The sequence below is a fragment of the Gavialis gangeticus genome, unplaced genomic scaffold (genome assembly GCF_001723915.1).
Source record: "Gavialis gangeticus isolate Ggan-Ray unplaced genomic scaffold, GavGan_comp1, whole genome shotgun sequence".
NCBI lineage: Eukaryota > Metazoa > Chordata > Crocodylia > Gavialidae > Gavialis > Gavialis gangeticus.
In genome coordinates this window covers 151,204,134-151,229,254 of record NW_017729032.1, presented here as the reverse complement: position 1 = coordinate 151,229,254, position 25,121 = coordinate 151,204,134, and the positions used below count along the sequence as shown (strand labels likewise).

Sequence of the window (25,121 nt, the reverse complement as noted above, 5' to 3'; positions counted from 1 at the left end):
TGATTGGTTGGTAACACAGCAACTTAGCAGCCAGGCCTGCAGTAGCTCCCCCTCCCCTGCATCCCAAGACAGACACAGTCCCACAAGCACCCATGTCACGAGTTTTGCCTGTCAGCAGCTGGAGGTGCAGGGCCCTAGAACCGCTGCACCTATCTCCTTGACAGCTGGCAGACTTCATGGCTGCAGCAGGGGCTAGCAGGCCTGCAGCTTTCACCCTGCTGCGCCTTAACACACACAGTGTCACCCATGTCGTGAGTTTTCCTTGTCTGCAGCTTGAGGTGCAGTTTCCCTGAAACCCTTGCACCTATCTCCTTGAAACCTGGCAGGCTTTGTGGCCTCAGCAAGAACTACCATCCCTGCAGTTTTCACCCTGCTGTGGCTTAACACACACACACACACACACACACACACACACACACACACGACATGAGTTTTGCTTTCAAGAATTTGGGGTGCAGTCTCCCAGAAACCCCTGCACCTATCACCTTGAAACTTGGTACACATCATGTTCTTAGCAGGGGCTACCACCCTGCAGGTTTCATCTGAATCAGCCAAAAGACAACAAAGTTATAGATATTTCATTGATTCCTCATTATACTCTATGGCTGAATCTCCAAATCTTTTCCAAATTGATTCGGAAGCTCTGAATTGATTCGGAAAGCCTAAAGCTTCCAGCAATTCGATTTGGATTTGGAGATTTGGCCTCCGAATCATCCAAATCATCTCCAAATCCGAATCATGATCCAAAGTTTTGCACAGCCCTATTAATTAGGTAGAACGGAAAGAGGGTAATTCCCTTTTTCATACAAAAGGGCTGAGTTGGTTTACCCCCAGAAGAGGATTCATGCATGAGCACCTTAACCAGAGATCAAGCCAGGCTGAGATACTTAACTAATGTTGAGAAGTAGGGCCTAACTAGGCCCCTCTTTTCAGCATTTCCCACTGGTAATTAAAGCAGCTCAGCTCATCTACTTTTGTGAATCCCTTTCTTAGGTACCTGATTCAAGATCAGCAGTTTGATGCCTGAGTCCTTTTGGTGCCTCTAGCCCTTTAAGCCTGTGAATCTGAGTGAAGATGACATCCTCTTCTAGATTATTTTAAAGGGAGCAATAAAGAAAAAAAATAGAACAAACTTGAAGGACCTACTTGTGTTTAGCAGGAAGATTCATTTCACCTCTGTGGTATTTGCTATGTGAAGAGCATGACCAGAAGCAGATGACTTTATGGCAAAAGATGGGTGCTGGAGAACAGAACATGGCTGCCAGGCCACCATAGTTGCCAAAGACATTTCAGGGGTTCCCCCCATACAGATCGAATGGTTCCAAAAGCAAAGCCTAATAGGATAGAAAGTCCAAGGCAGATTCTTTCTTGATCAGCACCATCAGCAACCTGCACATACTCTCTCATTCTGGCAAAAGATCCCCTACAGTAATGTTTGCCAAGTTTTTTAACAGGCAAGACAGATTCTTGTAGCTAGTTTTTTGAAAGTGGTGCTTAGGGTACAGGCAAATTAACATAGTGCAGTGAGCACGTTTACTGTGCAGTAACCAGTAACTTAGCCCTGTTTCATAGAAGGCCAAGCTGTTCTGCTTTAGTTTTCGTTGACTGTGGGCTTGGCAACTGGTGCCTCCTGGGTCGGGGTGGGGGGGGCACCCAGCATTGCAGCGTTCAGAAGCCACGCTGGTACCTTGAGGTATGTAGAAAAAACATTTAAAGCTGTGTCTATGTCTGAATCATTGATTTTCCGAATCAGCATCAAATCTTCACATTTGGGCTCGACCGAATCAAATCAGGGACAGTGATCCAAATCAACAAATCGAATTACTGTCCCTGATTCAGGCCAAATCTAAATCCAAATAGAATAGGGCCCACTTCGCACAGCCTTAATATGGACAGTTCCTGAACATCAGATGCTCTCTGGGTAAGCTTCTGCCTCTTTGTAATTTGTTCTAATTTGGCCACACCCTCAGACACATGTACAGCCAATTTAAACCCCTTCTTTCAGCTTAAATGACTCTTCTGTCTCCATTGTGTTTGCTCTCTGTAACTACCCTCTCAGTGGCACATCTACACATGCATTAATATGCAGTGGTTACTGCACATTTAATTTAGTACCTATAATAGCAATACTTGTTATTACAGGTACTAAACTAAATGTACAACTGGCACTACTGTGCAGTAGCACTGGTGCGCAGATTTTAGGTGAAACTAATGCACATTAGCATGGTTTTTGCCTGCCACACTAATGCACAGTAGAATTAGTCTACTGTGCATGTGGCATCTCATGTAAATGCACCCAGTCTTCCTTTTCCTAGGCTAACTCAATCTCACTATGCTGCAGTGACAGTATTTCCGAGCAAGTCTCACCCATCCACTCCCATCCCTATACTGCATGCCACTGATCATTGGCATGGCTACTCCAGATTTGTCTCCCTACAGCAGCTCTTGAAACCTAGATCACCGGTGTGGTTGGGAACAGCTGCTGGGGTGACCCTAGAGCAGCTTCACAGGCATATTTCCAGGTTTGGAGCATATCAGTGGGAGCAGATAGGCAAGGCCTGGTCAGGGCATTTTGCCACCTCAGCAGGTGCATCTCCACATGCACATTTACTGTGCAGTAACCAAAAATTACTGCACAGTATGGGCACGTGTCTACCCGTGCATTCCTGTACTGCACAGTATATATGGCAACATATGCTGACTTGGGTGTAAATTTGAAACCTCCATCATGCAGGTATCAAATTTATGCCTGCTTAGTTACTGTGCAGTAAAGCCTGCTTAAATCACCATTATTGCCTAGCTCCACTTCCAAAATAATGAACTGGAATTGCTTTTATACTATATACTATAAAGCCATATATTTGTTACACTGTAGCTCCTTTTGTTTTCACTTGATACGAGAGTGTGAAGCAGCACGTTATAGGCAGAAAATTATGACTCAGCTACTGTTACTGGGATCAGAAGTAACTAGAAAAATTGCAAAGGAAGAAAATCTTGGTGCAGTCTCTACCTATGTCAGTATTTTTATTTTTGTACATTATATGAATGTACTACACTTCATGGGTGACAGAAAGACAAGGCACCATCTTCTAACAGGCTATCAATAACACCTGTAGCTTGCCGTGATTGTACAGTGGTTAGTACTCTGTGTTGTGGCCACAGTAACCTTGGTTCAAATCCAAGTCATGGCATTACCTTGCAAGTGGTAGCATAGCAGGGGGTTCTGCCTCTTTCCTCGAGCAAAACTAAGGAAATTATTCTCCTGCTCTACTCAGCATTAGTGAGGCTGCAGCTGGAGCACTGCATCTAGTTCTGGGCACTACACTTCAAGAAGGATGTGGAGAAGCTTGAGGAAAGTCCAGAGAAGAGCCAGTCGTATAATTAGAGGCAAGAAAAGAGATCCTAGGAAGGAGAAAACTTTGGGGGGTTTGGTGGTAGCTTACAAATACAGCAGGGGAGAGCATCAAGAGCTACGCAAACAACTATTCACCAAAGCTCCCCAGGGGAAAACCAGGAGCAATGGTCATGAACTCCTAAGTTTCAGACTGGATATAAGGAAAAACTTCATGGTTTGTGTGACGAGACTCTGGAATAGACTCCGAGCAAGGGTGGTACAGGCACCTACCCTGGAGATCATCAAAAGGAGACTGGACACTGGGGTTAGTTGACCTCAGTGGTCTTTCCTGCCCAGAGCAGGGGGGCTGGACCCAATGATCTCACGAGGTCCCTTCCAGCCCTAAACTTCTGTGAATACTGAGAAGATGCAAACGGCTTGCATGCCAAGGGAACAAGAGGCTGGTTTTGTCATCAAAAGCACTTAGTAACATGATACGCAGTAAAGTGCGTGTATGGAGGAGAGGGCATGGATTGATTTAATATGCTCCTGTTTTATGCTATGGATACACAACACAGGTATTATGGAGTAAATTGACTTTTACTTTGTTATAAATGTGTCATGGATACACAATACACAGCTGTGCTACACAATAAAAACCATACCCCAGGTAAAACGTTATACCTTGAAAAACATGTAAGAATTGTACTAGGTGGGAAAGTTACGATGTAGAACTTGTCAATTTCTTGCTATGCTAGCACTTTACTCGGTACAAACCAGATCCTCTACCACTTCTTTTGTATGTAATTCTACACTTTCTTGTTAAAACAGGAAAAGTCACTCCTTGCTTGAGTAATAGTATAAGGATGGAAATTCAGTATTAAAGCTGCCAATGTAACTCTACAAAGTATCTTAAAAGTTCCATGGGGCAGAACAAAGCTGATGAAAAATGCATTTCATTTGAAAGTTTATCTAAGCCAGGGGTAGGCAAAATGCAGCCTGCAAGTCAGATGCAGTCCACCAGGCCATTCTATCCAGCCCGTGGGGCCCCTAAAAAATTTAGAAAATTAATATTTATCTGCCCCTGACTGCCTGTCATGCAGCCCTCAATGGCTTGCCAGAACTCAGTAAGTGGCCCTTCACCCAAATAATTGTCCACCCCTGCCTATCCTAACCATGCAGTTGGTCCAATAAAAGATACCCACAAAAAAGTTTGGATCCAGATAAATATTTTATAGTGTGTCAGCTTTCAGGTCTATTTTGCTAGGAATTGTTATAAAAATTGTCTAAGCTGTAATAACAGTACTGGGCAGAAGGACAAAAAGGAAATCCTGTATTGTTCTGATCATAATGTGAATCTGCATACAAGTCAACCTCACATTTTCGGGTTCAGTTGTAGGAAAACCAGCTTTTTTCCCCCAGAGTGTGAGTCAATAACAGAGATAGTCTTTGAAATGTTTACTGCCCTTGCATAATCCCACAGGAGAATCAAATAAACAAGAAAGGACTCAAAACAGCAGCTTCTGTACCAAAGTAAGACCCTTAGTAAATGGCCAGGTTTGAATTGCAGTTCTAGATTCAAACTGTGTGAGAGGTTAAAATCCTGGATCCAAATAGCCCTGGTTTTAAGCTACAAAATCTAAATTTTCCTATTTTGAGGGATTTGGGGAAAGGAGAACCTGGATGGTGGTATTTTACACCATTGTTACATGTAGGTATCAACTCAGATTTGATCTCTCAAGTGTGAAGAAAGTACAGCCCGCTAATTTGTATTTTAGGAGAATTAAATGTGTTGTTTTTAAAGACATTTAAATACAATAAATTACCATTAATTAAGCCACAGACATTTTTTAACTTTATTTTCAGGATACCTAGCATTTTCAAAATAAGACACTGTAAAAATGGGTTTCAAAAACTTCTAAACATCCACCCTTTTGAACTGTATCCAACCGTGCATGGCTTCCTTCTAACTTACCTTGTAGGTAGTTTCCTGGGTCTGTGGCTCAAGCAGTAAACCTTAGATTGCCCCATGACTGGGGACCAAAGGATTTCCAGCCCCTCACTCTCTCCAGTAAAGGCAAACATCTGGAAGCCTCCCCTTGGCATGGGGATCTTGTGGGTTCTGAGCTCCCACCGCAAATTAATGCCTATCTCCCACGCTAATGGAGCACACCAGAGAGATCCCCAGGGAAGTATGGAGGTGGTGGCCATTTGAATCAACCCAGCCTTTCTTGCCCTTAGTGTCATTTCAGGAGCTTCACATTGCTCCAATGGTAGGTCTACCCTGCCAACAGGCTGCGTGTGATTTTAATAATTCTTTTTTAAGGAAGAAGAGCTAAACTTAGAATAACCCAGTAATTATTCAGTACGGAAGATTCATAAAACTAAAGGCTGGAAGAAATATCTAAAAGCAATAACTTTAGCATTGTCAAGACTGCAACACCATAGTAAATAATTTGTAATCCAGAACAATTCTTTTTCTGCATTCAGCACTGAACATTGAAGTGATCATGCTATAAAAGTAAAAAAAAATCTAACCAAACACAGCCCCGCCCCCTGAAAAATGACTATGTAGTCATTTCCCAACTCTTTGCAGGGGAGGAGAGGTATGTTTACTACCACGTGCTATCTAATAGTGCCAGGGTGGGCGAAAGAAGTGAGAACAAATTAAAACTACAGATTAGCTATACAGGTGGCTCTACAGGAAGGAATGGTAAAGCACAGTAAGTCTTTAACTTGCAGTTGTCTTGAATAAAATATGAGAGTTTTAAGGCAATTATCTGTTGCTTTCTTCAACATTGCCTTACTAGAAGACATTAATTGGCTAGAATTTTTGTCAGCATCCTCGCTTGTTTTGACTTCAGGCAAATACATATTTTTTTCACCCTTACTGCTTTGCCAAGAGCGAGGGGAAATGATGATTGAGTGCACCTCAGTGTTGAGCAGCAGCATGTTTGTCAGCTGTTGGAGGTGCTTTGGGTTATATCAGCCTGCTGCCATCAGCTGCTTAGCTAGACGCCTATGGCTGCTGGTCTTCTGTGGACACTTCTGTTACAAAGCAATGGTACATTCAGAGCTGTACATCTGTTCTGGTGGCAATGGGCCCATGGCACCTCAGGCGATTGCAACAGATGACTAAGGGGAAGCAACACACTAAAGTTACATTAAAGAGACCCAGATGAAGTTGTATGCAAGGCAGAACCAGAGCCAGTGGAAAGCTTCCGAAAGAGATGAACTAGCCTCTGCATGAGAGTGGAGAGGCTTACACAGCACTCTGTGAAATGCCACTGTAGACTCAACTGCTAATTCAGAAGGTAAGTCTATCACCATTCTGGCAGCAGAGACACAATGGCAAACAACATTTGCTGGAAGGAAATTTTCCATTAGAACTTCTTCGTTTTTTTGCATCTTGTCAGTCATAAGCCGTAAGAAAAAAATCAAGGTGACCTATCCTATGAGGACAGTGTATGAGGAAGAGTTATTCAAGTGCTTTAGGCCCCTGGCACACATTACACTTAAGACATGATTAACCAGTTAATCATGTCGTTACCCAGCCACACACTAATGCAGTTAATAGTGTGATAAAATGAGGAATAAACCATAGTTATTACACAAAAACGTGTAGTAACTGTGTTGCTGGTTCCTATCATGCCATTAATTGAACATGTGGCCAGGCAGCCCTTGGGGGAGTAGAGAAGGGGTGGCCCCCATAGCTGGGGGCCCCTCAGCTGATCCAGGCTCTGTCTCAATGCATCCTCAAGGCTGGGAGCAATCAACTGTTGGGGCTCCCAGCTACAGGGGTGCACCATGTGCTCCCACAGCTAGAAGTCCCAATCAGCTGATGGTGCATCCCTGCAACTGAGAGCCCAGATCAGCTGATGGGACTCCCAGCTGCAGCTTGCTAGTCAGCACAGGAGGAACCTGGGATCATGATTACATAGTTTTTCCTTCCATATAATTTTCCACATATAGAATGCAATTATTGGGGGATCATCTTAAATTTGCTACCCCTTACTGCTGCAGCAGGGAAAGTAGCAGCAGGGGGGCAAGTGGGGGCAGTAGCAGAATAAGCAGGCTGTCCCCTGCCCCTGGACTCCCTTGTGAGTCTGCCCCCCTGCTGCCTGTAACCCAAGTGTCTGCCTCTGGTGCCTGCTTTGGCCACTTGCTTTCCCCTCTTCCTCCCTACATTTTACCATGTGAAGCAGCTCTGATTCTGGCTCCAGCTCTGGCCCAGATCATGGAGCACACAGTGGCTCTGGCTCACTTGCCCCAGAACAGCTCTCCTGCCACTGCACAATCTCCCCCCCATGCCCCACCCCACCCCACCCCATGTCATCTTACTCTGGGTTGGGACCAGTTGGAGCAGTACCTGCCTCAATTGGTACTCAAATCCTAGAGAGTTTCTCCCCCCTCATTTGAATGGGGAAAAAAACCCTTCATGTTGGATCTGAGTACATATGGCATTTCAATACATTTCTAAAGATGCTGAACTAAGAGTTACGACTTGTCCCTTGGATTCTGCATGCATCCTCTGCAACTTTCTTCTGTTTTTTGCTAATTAACTACAGAAATTATAACAACCAGCATGTTAATATACAAGAAACGCTCCAATTGGCCTCCTTTGTGTTTGAACGGAGGAAGGATTTCTACCAGGGAAAAAGTACAAGATAAAGGATTGTTAATGTACAAGTCACTGACTATAAAAGCATGGCTCCTTTCCTGCTAATGCCCTTTATTTCCCTGCATTTGAGGTCTGATACCTTCTATTCACCTTCCTTTTTGTTTTTTAGAGACATTGGTCCACAATTCTTTTAATTCTCTCCTCTACCTTTGATGAGCGATATGACCTGCCCTTTAATACTCAATGCCCTATATGTAAGAGTTCTTTAATTGTGATAGACTCTTTTCTTCTACATCCTCACTTTGCCTCTCTTCATTCTCCCCTTGGTAGTTTACAATTTGGTATGTTCTTCTGCTGGCCTACGACTGTATCATATTTCTAGAAGTACTCTGTAAGCATTAGTTTATCAATAATCAAAAGACCCTATGCATAGTATTATGAAATGGGAAAAAAATGAGACAGAGTTAGAGAAATCTGGTGATAAAACAGTAACATTACTTAAGTCTCTTCACCTTCCATCTAACTGACTTGAAGTACTCAATACATTAATGAATCAGTAAAAAGAATAAAAACACAGACACGTTAATATTCTGTGTGATCAGTATCTTTTGCTGGAGACACAGAAATTGTACTTATTTATTAAGACTAAGCTTTAAGGCCTTAATATTCTATACATTATTCAAACTGTTACAGTTTTATTCAGCAGAGGTAATCAATCAGCTCATTAGTTCTGAAATGCATTTAGCAATATACTTTGCTAAAACGTCATATAAATAGTAATTGAGCTATTAATATCCTTTAATTATCAGTGAAGAACTAACAAATCTAGGACATAATAACTGCTGCTTTTTTCAAGAAACACAGGGGCCCTTCAAGCTTTGCCACCCTGAACTGTTCTCTTGTTAACAATGGACAGTAAATGATTCTTCTGTACATCACGCACACTGTGAAGATGCTTCAGCTACTACAGGGTTTTCTTTTTGTGGACAGCAGCACACGTCAATTTTGGCACAGATATTCTTTTTTTTCCCCAAGTTTATAAATACAAGATGCTTCCTTGATCTCACCACAGGCAGCTATCAAAACATACAAAAGGGGCTAGACATAAGAAGTCTCACTCCACACTGACCATCATTATATGTTCCTGGATATCAGTATAATACCAATATTCAAAATCCATCCTTTAGATCTGCAGTGTCTCAAGTGCAGGTCAAGAACCAAAACATGATCACTGAATCTTCAAATGCCGCTTTGGCTTTCTTCTCCCATTAACTGCAGGAGTTAAGCTGATCAACTGCAGGTTTTCATTGCTGGTGAATATAAAGATTTCTCTTAATCAAACAGGAACAATACACAAGCAGGTAAATGTTATGGTTATGTTCATTTAGTCTCAACTTTAAAACTAAGTGCAATTCTTGAATACATGGCAAGTTGCTCAGTTACCTAAAGGTGACACAAAGTTTGGACACTTGTTTTAGAAAACTGCAGCCAACAATTACCTGGAAGCATCAAGAGCAAATCCTCCCTCTTTAGGGCTGGGGAAGAGCATTTTGGGAAGGAGATTTCCCTTTCATCTGAAGCACCAGATACTGATCACTGCTGAAAGGCAGGGTACTGGAATGGGATGGAGCATTAGTCCAATTTATTATGGCAACTCTTACATGCTTTCTTCTTTTCACAACTTTATTAAATAAGCTTAGCAGCTTGTACAGTTAGAAAATAAACCAAGTTAAAATGCACACTATTTAAAAAGCAGGTCTTGGCTTTTATATTGCTCTTGCAAATACATCTAGCTTTATTTTAACTCACTTCCCCAATAGTTCTATATTTCTTCTTGGAAACTATGCTCCATTTGTATCTGAAGTTTTTGGACATTTTACAAACTTGGATGTCAACAACTAAAACAAAAGTATAACAACTATAAGGCGTGATAAACCAGTATAAGGACAGGTAACACTATGGACACAAAAATAAAGACAAAAGGCCTCTGAAATCAGCCCTTCCTGGGTAGAACTAAAAATTCTGTTATGTTAGAAGAATTTTTCAGTGTGGCAAAAACATAAAACCAAAACCAAAAATGAGATTAGATCAGCACAACCTTTACAATAGTCACATAATAGAATCTGGACATCTTTTGTTTGTCTTTAGCACATTTATTATTGGTCCTATACTGGCCTCTAGTTTTCATAGCTTGTGGGAGACTCCACAATTCTTTCTGGTAAATAGTAAGTATCAACACTACACAAATTTCATAAGGTGAGCCTAAAGTTAACCTCCAGTGAACTGCCTTCTTTACAACATTTTTCAGTTGCATTCTATTTTACTTTCTTTTACAACCTACTGGTCCCTCCTCTTTCTCCCTGAAGAAAGAAGGGTTAGGTGGCATTTTATATCTTAGACGACATAGATTCATTCTAAACAGACTGCAATGTTGTATGCTGAAAATATGGTCAGTAAATAACAAGTAGGAATCCTAATTGTCCACAAATATTCCACCAAAAATGGAGCAAAGTCAAAAATATAGAAAATAATGGTCAGTCTCAGTTCAGCCAGTGTGGCAGCTGATGTGCATATGCCATAGTCTAATTTAATAGATACTTCTTCCCAGCTTAATCTAGGTGTCGGTTTAGCAAGAAATCTGGCTCTCGATATCCAAATAGTTTAAAGTCTCCTTCAAAACGGGCATATAGGCGTTTTATATCTCGCTTGCTAATTCCTGAGAAATAGCGCTCTACTTTTGTTTTGTTGTATTTTGTTATGCCTGGTGGAATCGTGGGATAGGATACCAGATGGTCTATTCCTGCTGCTTTCAAGATATATGGAGCATCATCCTCTAGAGTTTCATGATGTCCAATCACAGTGTACGATATTTCACACGGAGCACAAAGTTCCACATACGTTACCCAATGAATGATGTGATCCCCAAACTGAACATCTAGCCATCGGTGATTAGGATCACCCAAATAACGCACAAAGTCCTCAAACTGCAGCCCCCTGGTCTCTGTGCGATTCTTCCTATATTTCCGGATAATACCAGGAGCAATTTCATGCCTGTACCAGGGTTCAAATCGAGGATTGTGGACAAACTTGTCCTTAAATGCAGAAATAAGTCTCTCAAATGGATCTCTTACAATAAAAAACTTGAAGTATAAATTCAATCTAAAGGAAAAAAGGAATAGCAGGGATTAAAAAGATGGAAGAAGTGAACAAGCTACTGAAGAGCTACAAAACTTAGATGAAACATGATGACTTCTGTAACAACATGGCTCCTAAGAAGCACTTTTCATTACCTGCAGTTATTACAATGAGCAAGGTTTAAAATGTTTTACTTACTTTAATGACTACAAAGAATTGAAAAATGTAAAAACAAGGAGGGTTTAGTTTTGTTTCTATAATTTAAGGATTAACTGAATCTTCCTCGCTGACAAAAGAGGGCTGAATCCCATTAACAGTGAACAGCTCTGAACTTCTAAATGCAGGAGTCTCAGGTGCAAATAAGAACAAAAATACAGAAAGTGATCCACAACGGCTAGGACAAGCACAGTTGAACATACAGAAGAGCTGAGCTCTCACTGCCAGATGGCCAGACAAATTACTGCTATATAAAATACAATTTTTACTTTTTATTTAAAATTTTGAAACACATTTCTTAATCATAGTTTAGAAAAACAACTTTCATACCTGACAGGACAGGATGATACTCAGAACTATAACTTTTTCACAGTTAGTTTTGACATCAGTAAAGATTTAGTTTTTAATTTACTGTAAACAAAGAGAGGCAAGATGCATGAAAGTGGAGACAGTTTTTTCCCCTACATGGGTAACCTCTCAATCCAATACCCACTGAAGTCAATGAAAAGACTCTCATCAACTTTACTGTACAATGGATCAGGCCTTCAATTGCCTAAACTAACAAGGCAGGATTAGAGAGGAGCACAAATCAGATGCACACCATCCTCTGCTCCCCTACTAAAATTTTTTGTCAGTTTGGTACAAGACTGCTAACCGAATCTTAGCTTTGGGTCTTGAGCCAGTCTCTGTGATTGTCTGAAAGACAACAACCCAAACTTTGCAGGAATTCACCTTCAGAACACTCACCTCCAAGGTGAATAGTCAGGTATTAAGCAGGGTTGCTCACTGGAGACAGAACAGTTGAATCTCCAGCCTTAGAGATGTGATAGTAGTTTCTAAGGGAGATTTTACAACGACCAAGTATGAGGAGAGGATTCTTCCAGAGCCCTAGTTCAAAGTCCACTGTAAACACTGGGATTTATTCCAACAATTTTAATGGACTTTGGACCAGCTCCCAGATTTGGGGTCACCTCTCTCTTAAGGAGCTATCCTTATCTAAAACCTTCTCTTCAAAGTGGCTTGTAAAAGCTATGGCCTTGGATATAACAACAAATTTTTTAAGGCATCCACATAAAAATCTCTTCCCAAGTGTCCACAAACATTTTGCTTCTTGCTCTCTTCCTTCCCCAACCCTGATTTTTGTGGTATCAACATGAGTAAAGGTGGTAGAAACTTAGGTACCCTTAGATGGTAAGCTCTTCTGGGCAATTTGTCTACTGCTTGTCAAAAACAACCTGAAGATGTGTGGTCTTAAGTAATAAACAGATATACTAAATCAGTGGTCCCCAATCAGTTGATCATGATTGACCGGTCAATTGGGGAGGCTCTTTTGGTCAATTCTGGGCTGGGGGGTGGGGGCTGGACACACGCATGAGCACATACCCCTCCCCCAACCCAGCTGGTCAGTCTATGGGGGAGGGAAGGGGCGGGGGCCAGAGAAAGGCTCCTGCAGTGAGGGACTGACGGTGTGACCCAGCCAGAAGCAGAGGAAGGTGAGTGGGCCCCCAGCTCAGCTGGGTGGTGGAAGGATTGGAGCCCAGGGGCTCATCCATGGGTGGGGGGGCCTCTCACTGCTGGATGCACTCCAGCAGAGGCCCTGGAAGCATGTGCCCCTCCCCCCCTAATCTCCACACGGGGCAGAGGTGCACCTCAAGCCCTGCTACGGCTGGCTATATGCAGGTGTGGCTCAGCCCAGCAGCAAGACACATATGGTAAACAGCCACTCCTGGACCAGCTGCAGTGGGGCTCGGGGTGCAAAGTCCAGCCTGCAATAACAGCCAACTCCACACAAAGATGGGGGGGCACATACGCCCCCCAGATGTGGGGCAGTGCAGTTGGCTGCAGCAGCGGTGAGAGAGGGTATGGGGCAAACCCTGCACAGACAGGGTGGGAGCAGGATGGAGCTGCGAGCAGCTTATCCGGTGGGGGCATTTGCCCCCAGATGTGCACACAGGGGAGGGTAAGCTGCAGCTGTGAGCTGGGCTCTTCCCAGCAAGGGTGTTGGGCCATGCGATGCTTGGGCCAGGCAGTAGCAGTGCTGGGAGCGGAGCTATGGGGCAGGGGAGGGGCTGCAGGCACCCAAAAATTTGTTGTAGCCCTCCAACCCTCTCTCAGCACTGTCACCACCTGCCCTGAGCGCATGACCCAACACCCCCATCGGAAAGAACCCAGTGCAAACTTCTCATCCCCCTGAGGGGGGAGGAGAGGGGACAAGCAGGCTGCCGCTGTGGGCTAGGACACTATGCTATGCTCTTCCCGGCGGGACCTGGGCCGGGCTGCGCTCAGCATGGGCAGCTGCAGCAGTCCTGGGAGGGGGTTGGGGGAGCTATGGCAAATTTTTACGTGCCTGCAGCCCCTTCTCCCCCCATAGCCCTGCTCCCAGCTCTGCCTCCACTGCCCAGCCCGAGTTCAGTGTGGCCAAACACCCCCGCTGGGAAGAGCCCAGCACTGCCCCAGCCCCAGTACACACTGCCCTGCCCTGCATGTAGATATGGGGGCACACCCCCCCCAGGCCTTCCTGGGTTGCATGCGCTCCCCAGACGAGCTGCTCGCGGCTCTGTCCCGCACCCTACCCTGGCTGTGCACGGTCTGCCCCTGCCCCACTCCCTTACTCACTACCGTGAGGGGGCGGACAGACTGAGGCCCCAGCAGTGAGGGAGAGGGCAGAGCACAGGCAGGAGCAGAGACCGGGGAGAGTGGGGAACAAAAAGAGGTCGGGGGGGGGCACATACCCCTGGGCCTCCACTTGTCCCACCACCCTGCCCGGCCAGGGCCCCACCCTCCCCAGCCCCTGCTCCCGCCTGTGCCCTGCTCCCTCCCCCACTGCTGGGGCCTCGATCTGCTCCGACCCTCCACAGCCCTTTCTCCTCCCCCAGGGCTCTTCCCCCAGACTTACCTGCTGGGGGAAGCATGCCCCCCAAATAATTTTTTCTCCCTCTGCCTGGATCTGCCTCCCCCCTCCCCTTCCCACAGTGACATGCGGGTGGGGTACAGGGAGGCAGCGCACAGTAGATCTTGGGTTGCTTTTTAATTCAAAAAGTGATCTCCTACCCAAAAAGACTGGAGACCATCATTCTAAATAGATCTATATGGAATTACCCTTTTGAATTACACACTGGAATTACCCTTTGGAAATGGGCATGGGATGGTAACATCAGAATTCACATAGCCAATGAAAGTACACTGATGAACAAAGGGTATAAGAGAAGTAAAAGCCTCCTTGGTTCAAGGTCTGAATTTGAAATGTGCAGTTTCTTTATTTCCCCTTCTGGTTTGGAAATTCACCAACTTCCCTAAGAAATCGCCTCTCACCTTTTCTGTATTTCAGAGTCACTGAAAGAAGATAAACGTGGTAGGCCATTCTTCTCGTGGTCATGCACAATGTTTTCTGGAATCTCTTCTATGGAAGAAAATGCTCCTAGATAAATCAGACAGATAGAATAAGTTACAGGAGAGGAAAGGAAAGAAACAAAAGAACATGTCTCTCAGTGGCGGATTTTCACCCTCTCTGTGTTGCTTGTATCTATGGTTACTGGATTTACAGTAGTTAAAGAACAGGAGATTCTGACCACAATGCTAACAGCTGTTAACACTTAACAGAATACTTCTTTCGGAGATTTGTTATGCGATGACTACAACTGTAGCCAAGTCAGTTCAAGCCTCTCAATAATGCGTGGTGAACAAGTTGTTTCTGTAATAAAAAACAAGCCCTCCTCCCTCTTCGCACAACTCTCCATGAAATGCAATTGGAAAGGCTTTGAAGATTAGCTCTGAGGAACAGAAAAAGGCTTATTTTTTCCCTCTTATTTTTTGTTGGAAACAAAATCAAATGCTGTAAACTTCTAGTTGAACTGCAAGAACATTAAACACTTTGCTGTCAGTATCTTAGCTGTCTCCTCTCCCTCCTGCCCCCTTTTAAGAACACTTATACACTAAAATGAAAATTAAAACAAATTCACATCATTCAACATCCACAGATTTTAATAACACAATCATAAGGAAGCATCGCCAGGACTTTATCAGCAGCTAAGTTCTCCCCCACGTGGTTACATACTCTGCTCTGCAAAGTGATACATCCACACAGAGCACTAGGGAAATCAAAAGGAACTCTGTCTGTTGATAAGGCTATCAGTAAATAAAAATGGTACAGGTGCCTGGCATCACTGCCCTCATTGCCTTTACCTACATAGTAAGTTTGCCCAACAGCAGTAATAGGTTACAATGCTGGAACAAGTACAGAATCATCAAACCAAGCAGTTCTATGTGCTTCTTCTACCCTAGTGCTTCCACCCTCCACTGGAGCTACTAAGGATGAGAAACAGTTCAGTAAAAAGCTTAGTTTAGAAGATGCCACAGTAATTCACAGAACCTAGATCCTATTTATTTTGGGCTTGTGCTATATTACATTTTTTAATGGTTTACTTGTGTGAATTTAGAGCTTGCAAAAGATGCAAGACTGGTCAGCCATAAAAAAATGAAACCTCCCTATCCATTCCCAGCTGGATCCCTATATATGAGCTGGAGAATAAGCCTCCATTATGGATAAAGAATCATAAATATCCACAATTTGAGAGCTGAGCTCACCAGTGTCAAACTAAGTGTTGGTATTTGCTACCAGGCACTCATCTATTGGGAACCAGAGCAAGATTGCACATATCTTACCATTGGCCACAGCACTCAAATAATAACTTCAAGTTATCCAACTGTCATGAGTTCATATGAGTAACCTGGAGGCAAAAGTTTCCAATTCCCAGTCCTGTCATTCATGCCTAAACAAAAGCTTTCCAATAAATGTATCTAATCCCTCCAGTGCTGTTACAAATTGCTTAGGGCAAGAATAACACTGCTCCACCATCAGCAACCCAGAGCTGCTCTTTGCACGCCCTCCATTTTCACTAAGTACTCTCCGAGTAGTGGAGAGGATTCCTTTGGTAAGCCACTTTTTATATGTTCTTCTAGCTGCACAATAGAGCATCTGCCACGGCAGTTGTACCAGCTTCATTCTTAGCCTGTGTGCATCACTGACTTCCATCTTCCTTTCAGAATAACTTTGGAGACAAAGAGATGACAAAATCTCAGAGAAAAATCTTAGCATATGTTATAAATTCCTTCTATTTAATAGCTAGTATTTTCCCCAAGGTGTGGCTTTCACAATCATTTAGACATCCATCTATACTCTCTGTGGGGTTCCAGCTTTCAACCCCTTATGTTAAGATGGAAATTACATCCAAATTAATGCTCTGGTACTGGTCATTAAGGTGTAAATTGTCAATGACAACCTTGCTTACAGTCTGGCAAATGCAACTACCACACTGCCAATTTGTGATTTCTTCTAGACAGCCCTACTGTCTGGGTACTGCCAGTGTAAGTAACTGAGACCATCTCATATATACCTTTGCTTTCCAAGTTAATTCTTGAGTTGCAAGTTGCAGGATACTCCTTATGCTATCCCCAAATTATTATACCCATTTACCATTTAATGATGGCATTTGCAAAATCTCTTGTGTATATTAAACCATCTTGTGGTTTAATTCATGCTCGTGTTGTGTCCCTTTGAACTTTTTCTTCATAAGGCTGTCAATGGCAGTGTTACAAAGGTGACTCCAGAGAATGCACCTTCCTTTGATACTTGTGTTCAAGTTAAAGTGTTCAATCAGGTTTGCATGTGTTACACCTTAGCATAAAGCCAAAAGGATGCAAATAATTTTTCCTCACATACCAGAAGACTTCACACATGTAGAAAGCTATTTTGTATAGAGAAAGAGTGAACACCTGTGCTATTTTATTAAAATAATTTAATGAAGCTGTGTTATTTTAATAAAAATCACAATGCAATCTTGTTAGACTTGTTTTAAATAATTTTACCATATATTTTCACTAATCAGGCTATAATCCCCAACTGCCTGATTGATCTCTGATAACTCATGCCATGATTCATTAATAATATACACTTAAAATCTCAGTTTTATAGACCTGCGCAGCTGCCACATTTAAAATGGAGAACTGCAGTCAAAATAACAACTCCAGCCTCATGCCCTGGAATTTATAGCATTACTGAAAAAATAAATATTTATGACCAGAAACCTGAAGTTATGAGTGTTCCTTTTATTGCTAGGTTCAATCATAGTTTCACAGTTGGTAGGGTCGGAAGGGACCTGAGCAGATCATCAAGTCCAACCCCCTGCCATGGCAGGAAAGGATGCTGGGGTCAAATGACTCCAGCTAGGTGATTATCTAGCCTCTTTTTAAAGACCTCCAAGGTAGGAGCAAGCACCACTTCCCTTGGTTAGGATCTAGTTGGTTCCAGATCCTAGTCAGCCTGACTGTGAAGTAGTGCTTCCTAATGTCTAGCCTGAACCTACTCTCAGTCAACTTGTGGCCGTTATTCCTAGTGCTCGGGGGAACACGGACTCTTCCATTCTAGAGAGTTTAAAAATGCCTTGGCTTAGGGAACTATAGCACTTTACGAACAGCATCTTAAACAAGTACATCAGGAAGTGCCCTGACAGCAAACCTGCTACATTTATAAAAGTCATAGCTCAGTGACTCAAATTGCTTTGGAGTCAAAACAATATTCTTTTTAGCAGAAAGACATTTTTAAAGAGAACATTAAAAAAGGACTGAAAGGAACTGCAAAAACTGAATGACTAGAATGAAGTAACAGTTAGTAGGAGTATGCAAAGAAATTGATTTCAATGCTTTCCCATTTGTGTTCCCATTTTCCCATAGTTTTGCCCTTCCCCCTGAGCAAAAAAGCCCATTAAAAATAGAACAGGTACCATTTAACACAATTAAGACTTTTTTCCATTGAGTGTTGCCCACTTTTGGAGTCTGACAGAACAAGATCTTGTGCTTGTCACACACAAATATTCGGTCCAAGATGAATTTGGAAACTGTAGTATGAGAGAGATTTCTCAGCACTGCGTCTCTGCAAACATTCCGGAGAAGCTCAAGTCTTTCCATATGGATCAGAGGTTGGTGCATCAGATTTCCAGAAAGCACTTTTCCAGTTGGCTTATTATTTAAAAAAAGAAAAGAAAAGCAAGTGTTTTGCTTTTATATCAAAATGTAAAGAACAAGAAACCAGTCTAGCTGTGTCAATTTCCTTCCCCCATGCCCTCAGTGCACTCCCCCCCAAAATATTATTGGCTGTTTACTGAAGTGATGCCACATCAGCCCATCTCTTAGTAGCAGGGGTGGATCTAGGAGGTGGTGAGGTGGTGCACTTGCACCCCTCACTTTTGATTCCTACCCCACCCAAAATTTAAAACCAGCTGCCTGTTTTTTTTCTATTCAGGCAGTGCTGAGAGAGTCAATTGATTTCATGGTTCATTGTAATCTCCCTAATTCCTGTTAATCTCTCTCCATTCCACATCTGTTAATGATCCTCTATCTTTTTTTAATAGTCTCAATATTTCACTAATCAAACTATCCTTTCTTCTGCAATTTTGCCCTGTTAGCCATTCCCAGTAATGTCTCTCTTCTATTTCACAGCCCTGCAGACTGTTTTAACTCTAGCTAAAAACCTTAACTCAAGTGTGAGAATATTAACTCAGGTGTAGAAATGACTGACAGTGAAGAACTGGAGGTACTGTCAAGATGCTCAAGAAGGCTCAATTTTGTTTTATGAAGCTGAATAAGAGATGTACATTTAACTAAAATGACTAGAAGGCTAGTGATACCTCTTTTGACTACTTTTTGCCTAGTTCATTGCGGTTTCTTTGAACTGTATATGTAATCTAGTAAATTAGTGCACGTTCCAATAATTATATTTGTTTTTTGCTTTTTATCTTAAACTCAGTAATATAGTGCTAGCCCCTCAGCATATTAGTAAAGCATCTAGTTTCTCTATAACTGGAGAAAAATGTGTTTCGTGTTATATGGGATGATGTGCAACACAAGCTCCACCGCCTTTTTCAAAATCCTAGATCCATCAATGCTGAGCAGTGTTGCTACTGGTGCTGGTGTGCTTTTTCCAATGACCATCTAGAACTGCAAGTCTTCCTCTACTGTACTTTTTGGCTTGCTGTAACAGGGTTTGGTCTTATCTGATCTGTAGTTCGGAACAAACCACACTTTTTTGAGAGCCTGAAGAATATATTTACTGAACTGCCAGTGGCAATTTTCAGGCTACAGGACAGGAGAAATTCAGCAGAAACTAAATATTAATGGGGAGGGAAAAGGAGATTCTACCCTTTGGTTGGCAAGAGACCATTCTGTCTAGACACAGTCTAATGTGATGTCTTCCACCAATGCTTCCAATTCTTCCAGCTGCAGCAGATTGAAAATTGCAAAATTTTGAGCCTGTTTCACTGGTACACTTAGAACACTATGAGCAAAAGTCCCTGTACTTGGCTACTATTTGGGAAAGCAGAGGCCTGCACTAGAAGTATTCAGAGTAAGGAAGGATGATCCTAAAAGAAAGAAATCTTTCAGTCAAAAAAAGAAAAGAAGAAAAAAGTGGAGGCGGGGTGGGGGGGGACGACTAAGATTTTATTGTTCCTTTACAAAGACATAAGGGTAAACCTCTCAAAATTCTTTCTGGTGGAATTGATTATTGATTACACAGTTCTTTATTTTACTTAAGGTACTGGCTTTCCAAAAAATAGGTAAAAAGCATTCTTATTCTGTTAAAGAGAGATACTGGAATGCTTAGGAAAATAGCTTTAAAAAAAAATCAGGCCCACAGATTAATACCTTGAAATAAGCAGTCTGGGTTTAAAAGTTCAGCAGACAAAGCTGTCTTACCCACCTTGCAGGTCAATAAAGCTTATGGCCTTTTTGCCATAAGCAAAAGGCTTTAAGGCTAAAGCATTAAGGCTCAGAAAAACAGTTATTAGAAACACAGACTTAAGGCCAAGCATGTGCCGTGAGAGCTAAACTTAAATTATTATTTGATCCTCTGAAGAAGGGCCTCTCTGACAAATACTCTAAATCTCACATGAAGCAGATGGGGTTTTAGTGACAAACCTATAGTCTGTTGGAGGGGTATGACTAAAGGCCTGCAGAAGGACTGAAAAGTCCTCTTCTAATCCCTTCTCCAAAGATTCTTAAGTTGTCCTTCTGCACTTTTATTTTGTTACTCCACTTCCAATCTTTCTTCTGTGAACATCCTCTTCCCAGGCCGCTGGTCCGTTACATACCTCCCTCCTTCACCACTGTACCTTCAAGCTCCATGATTTCCCCTTCTTCTCATTTTTAAATTGCCTCCAACTTTCTGTTCTCAAGCCAGGCCCTGGCAGAACTGCCATGACAGCCTCTCTATTTCAAAAAGGAAGGGAAGAATTCTTTATTTATAAAAAGAGGCCGTCTTGATATCGTCAGTATTGGTTGGGGAGGGGAATTCCCCTTTTCCTATCAATAATCCTCCCTACTAATCAATCTGCAAGATCTCTCTCACTGAGGGAAAAGACCAGATATTTCATTAAAGAGAGGGGACAAAAATACATGGCCATCAGTCATTTTTCCCCATTTTAAGCTAACCTTTTCAAAGTCAGTCACTCCCCTGGATATTACTATTTAAAACAATAATTTGTATGTTTGGGGTGCAATCAATTAATCTTTGGTACCAGATATTGGATTTCAACTAGATGAGTCAAGTGAACAGATTATGAAGGGTGGGTTTGCAAAGTGTGAATTTTCCCAAACTCATTTTCAATGGAATACTGCTCTCCCATTATCCTTTGCTTTTCTACTACAAAAACAGTATAAAGTTAGAAAGCTCTAGGGACTCATCTTTTTTGAATATTTCAGGAAATCCAAACATGTGAGAGAGAATCTACCTTTGCCCCATATCTAACTTACCTATATGGGGATTTTAGCAGCAGGCCAAAGTCCAATTAAACAAAATTTAGTTATAGCGTTGGCTATGTCTTGGCTACTGACATCTCTGGAGTCCCCTCTCCTCCCCATGCTACTAGTTCAAGCTATATTACACTGGTCTAGATTTAAATTATTGTCCCTGCCACTGAACACAAAATGTTAGAAAGATACAACATGAAAGAGGCATCCTTAACATTACTCTCTCGTATTAATTATGAGCTGTGAAACCACTTGCTGTTATTACACAGGTAAAGTTCAGAAGCATTTGATTAACTGAGCAAAGAAACTCAAATGCCTTTATCCATATTTGCATACAGTGTCAGGAACTTCAGATGCAGCATCTATGAAACACATGTATACAGGCCAATTAAAAGCTTTTTATTCTTCAGCCCAATGCCATCTGGCAAAATATAATCTTGCTTTCTGCATCCATTTAACTTTGGCCATGAAGTAATTTGGACAGCCTAGCAGAATGCTTATCATTCTGTAAACATCACCTTTGCATGTGTTCAGGATTAATAGTATTGTTCTGCTCCTGAAACTGTTAGAACATAATAAGGGAGACCCGCTTTGGGTCTAAACACCTCATCACTCTTTCCCAGATATACAAGAGCAGAGTTTATGAATAATCACTATTCAATCAAAATGTTTCCAGCCTTAAACCAAGGTACAAAAAACCAAAGCTTTCTTGATTTGAGCATTTTGGTAATTATTTCAATTTCAATTTGTATAGGCAAAAAAGTAAAGCCTAATCTGATTTATTTGGGACAGTGGAAAAAAATGAATTCCTTCACTTTAAAACTAACCTCAAATTCTATTTCCATTGAAGACATGAGTTTAACCTATACATTTATAAAATCTGACAGGCTTGTTTTGTCCATTTTCCCACCACTCGGAATTGTTCACTACAAAATTCAACCTGTACTAAACATTATTGCAATTATTTTCTACTTAAGTAAAATCTTGAACATAGAGACAGTACAATTAGGAAAAGGATGGAAAATAATGAAGGCAGCAGTGTGAGAAAAAGAAAAGGGAAAAAATCAAAGTGGAGAGACTTAGCAAGAAGATTAAGAAAGAAACCAGAGGTGGAAAGCTATATCATATTATTACAAAAGCCAAATTTTGTCCTCAGGAACTGGACAGCCAAAATGACTGCAACAGGACAGCTCCGGATTAAGATATGTATGACAGCAGAATCTAGAGCTCTATGCAAAAGACAGAGCAACTACTTCGGGCAGTCTATCTTTAAAAAGGAGAGGTGATGCTACATTTCCATTTAGATAGGAATATATTTTTAAGCTGTTTTTATTTTATATTTTTATTTCAACATTAGAAAATAAGGTTACCTTAGTAGGAGTGGTGGGGCGGGGCAGTTTATAACCATAAATTACAAGCATAAACCATGAAAACTTAGGAACACTAGGAGTTCTACTTATCTAAATAAAAGGGCAATTAAGCACGTCCTGTGCCACAACTGCTTGTGCCTTTAAGTAAAGGACTCTCTTTCATTAAATCTGAATTTTCCCTATTTTTTCTAAACACCTAACACATCTCAATAGCATGTACCTGGAATTCTTCACGCAAACGCTTCTCCTCTGGTCCTTGTACCTTCTCCATTTTTGTCATAGCTGTTAGCATTAATGGTTCTTGCTTGGCACCATATTCTAGAGAAGAATGAGAGAGAACAGCTACAGGAAAAGACAATTACTTCTGCATTACAGTCAATCATTGGTATCACTTCTTGCGTCAAACACAATTGAGCACTCACTCCAAAAAGTACTTGAAACAAACACAGCCAAATATCTCTCTCATATTTTGGAGAATGTATTCTTCCGGGATATTGGTGGTCATGGGTCAAGTTCACCCCTGGTGTAACTTCAGTAACATTCCATCACAGATGAATATGACCCTATATTTTCACAGGCTTTCATTTCCAAAGTGCATAGGGAAGTATTAATCTTTCATATGGCATAAGTCTAAATGCAATACAAAAGATTCACACAGTCATTTCAAATGTGCTTGAGTCAGTAATGTAATGTATGACATTTAAATTGTGTCCAGTTGACACATGACCATAAAAAAAAAATCTGCTGTTGAGCCTATTGGTTAAGTAAACTCAAAAAAATGTGGTCAAATAAAAAATTAATTTATCAGGTTGTGCTCATTTTTGTGTACCAGTTTTCTTACTACAAATTCACAGACTCAACATAGCCAAAGCATAATTGATGAAGGCATTTTTGTCTGCTGAACAGCTTCCCCTAGCACATATTGCCACTACCTAAGGATGTAAGATCAATTTCTCATTTGTCACTAGGCTCATAAGAAAAGAGATTTAGATGGTATTCCCCTTTTTGAACTAATTTAATGCAGCTGAAAATCTGTGACCAAATTAAGGCTGTAAAATAGGATGCACCCCACATACAGTATTTCTATAGCCCAGATTCTAGGACAACGCTGACTGCTAGCTTTACCTTATATATTTATGGAGAATACAAAGGACGTCATTCTCCCCTTGTACTCGGCCTTGGTGAGGCCACAGCTGGAGTACTGTGTCCAGTTTTGGACCCCACAATTCAAAAAGGATGTGGAGAAGCTTGAGAGAATCCAGAGAAGAGCCATGCGCATGATCAGAGGTCAGGAAAACAGACCTTACAACGACAAGCTGAGAGCTATGGGGCTCTTTAGCCTGGAAAGGCGCAGGCTCAGGGGTGATCTGATGGCCACCTATAAGTTTATCAGGGGTGACCACCAGTATCTGGGGGAACATTTGTTCACCAGAGCGCCCCAAGCGATGATGAGGTCGAACGGTTATAAACTACTGCATGACCGTTTCAGGCTGAACATAAGGAAGAATTTCTTTACTGTCTGAGCCCCCAAGGTCTGGAATAGCCTGCCACTGGAGGTGGTTCAAGCACCTACACTGAACACACTCAAGAGCAAATTGGATGCTTATCTTGCTGGAATCCTATGACCCCAGCTGACTTCCTGCCCTTCGGGCAGGGGGCTGGACTCAATGATCTTCCAAGATCCCTTCCAGCCCTAACATCTATGAAATCTATGAATCTAACCCAGCTTCCCCTGGCACAACATAACTAGATAACACAAGATATAATACCCTAATGTACCACAGGTAAAGCAGGGGGACTATGACAGCCAGCATACTGCTGCTGTAAATTTGTTAATATATGCTCAAGAGATCCCAGGAAGTGGGCCCACACCCCACCACCCCCTCCTGCCCCCAACTACAGAGGAAGGCAAAACCGCCGCGGTCCTTACCAATCTGGCCATGGAGTAGAACTCCTTCCTGATCCCAAATATGGTAATCAGTCTGACCCTGAACAGGAGGCACCAGTCGCCAAGCTGGGGAGGTACAGGGGAGGTTCCCCTGCATGCTCCCTGACAGACCCAGAAGTGGACCAGAAGTGCTTCTAGTCTACTTCTGGGTCTGCTACCGAGCGTGCTGGGGACCCCCCCACAATCCTGTGGGATGCTCCATCCCCCTCAACATCTCAGCATTCACGAGCCACCTGGTACCTTGAGGTATGTAGAAAAAATATTTAAAGCTGTGTCTATGGCCAAATCGTTGAATCTTTCCAAATCTCTCTGAATCGATTCAGAGGGTTCCAATTCGATTCAGAGAGATTAAAGCTTCTCCTGATTCAATTCAAATTCGGAAACTTGGCCACCAAATCGGGCCAAATATCTGTTGAATCAATTCAGCAACTGAAAGTGGCTGAAAGGGATCTTGGAGTCATTGCTGACTCCAGGATGGACATGAACCACCAATACAAGGAAGCAGTCAGTAAGGCTAACTGTACTTTGTCATGCATCTACAGATGCATCACAAGCAGGTCTAGGGAGGTGATCCTTCTCCTCTATGTGGTGCTGGTCAGGCTACACTTGGAGTACTATGTCCAATTCTGGGCGCCGCACTTCAAGAGGTATGTGGGTAACCTTAAGGGGGTCCAAAGGAGGGCCACTCGCGTGGTC

At 42.3% G+C, this 25,121-nt stretch overlaps 1 protein-coding gene and 1 non-coding gene across 6 annotated transcripts in view; one reads left to right on the top strand and one right to left on the bottom strand.

The window, feature by feature from the left end:
- The first annotated feature begins 3,119 nt into the window (after positions 1-3,119).
- TRNAH-GUG lies at positions 3,120-3,191 on the top strand. Its single transcript has one exon. It is a non-coding gene; the product is annotated as a tRNA-His (tRNA).
- Positions 3,192-8,579: 5,388 nt separating this feature from the next.
- The window catches only part of CHST10 (carbohydrate sulfotransferase 10), a 43,682-nt gene continuing 27,140 nt past the window's right edge, over positions 8,580-25,121 (bottom strand). For 3 of the 5 annotated variants that reach the window (XM_019524980.1, XM_019524977.1, XM_019524978.1), the window contains 4 exons: positions 22,698-22,795; positions 18,086-18,320; positions 14,619-14,724; positions 9,618-11,114 (listed from right to left, as the gene is read on the bottom strand). In XM_019524980.1, the coding sequence (XP_019380525.1) occupies positions 10,565-11,114; positions 14,619-14,724; positions 18,086-18,320; positions 22,698-22,795 (989 nt within the window). In that variant the 3' untranslated portion in view covers positions 9,618-10,564. Of the gene's footprint in view, positions 9,570-9,617; positions 11,115-14,618; positions 14,725-18,085; positions 18,321-22,697; positions 22,796-25,121 lie in introns of those variants that run through there. The other 2 variants (XM_019524982.1, XM_019524981.1) reach the window with 2 other exon arrangements.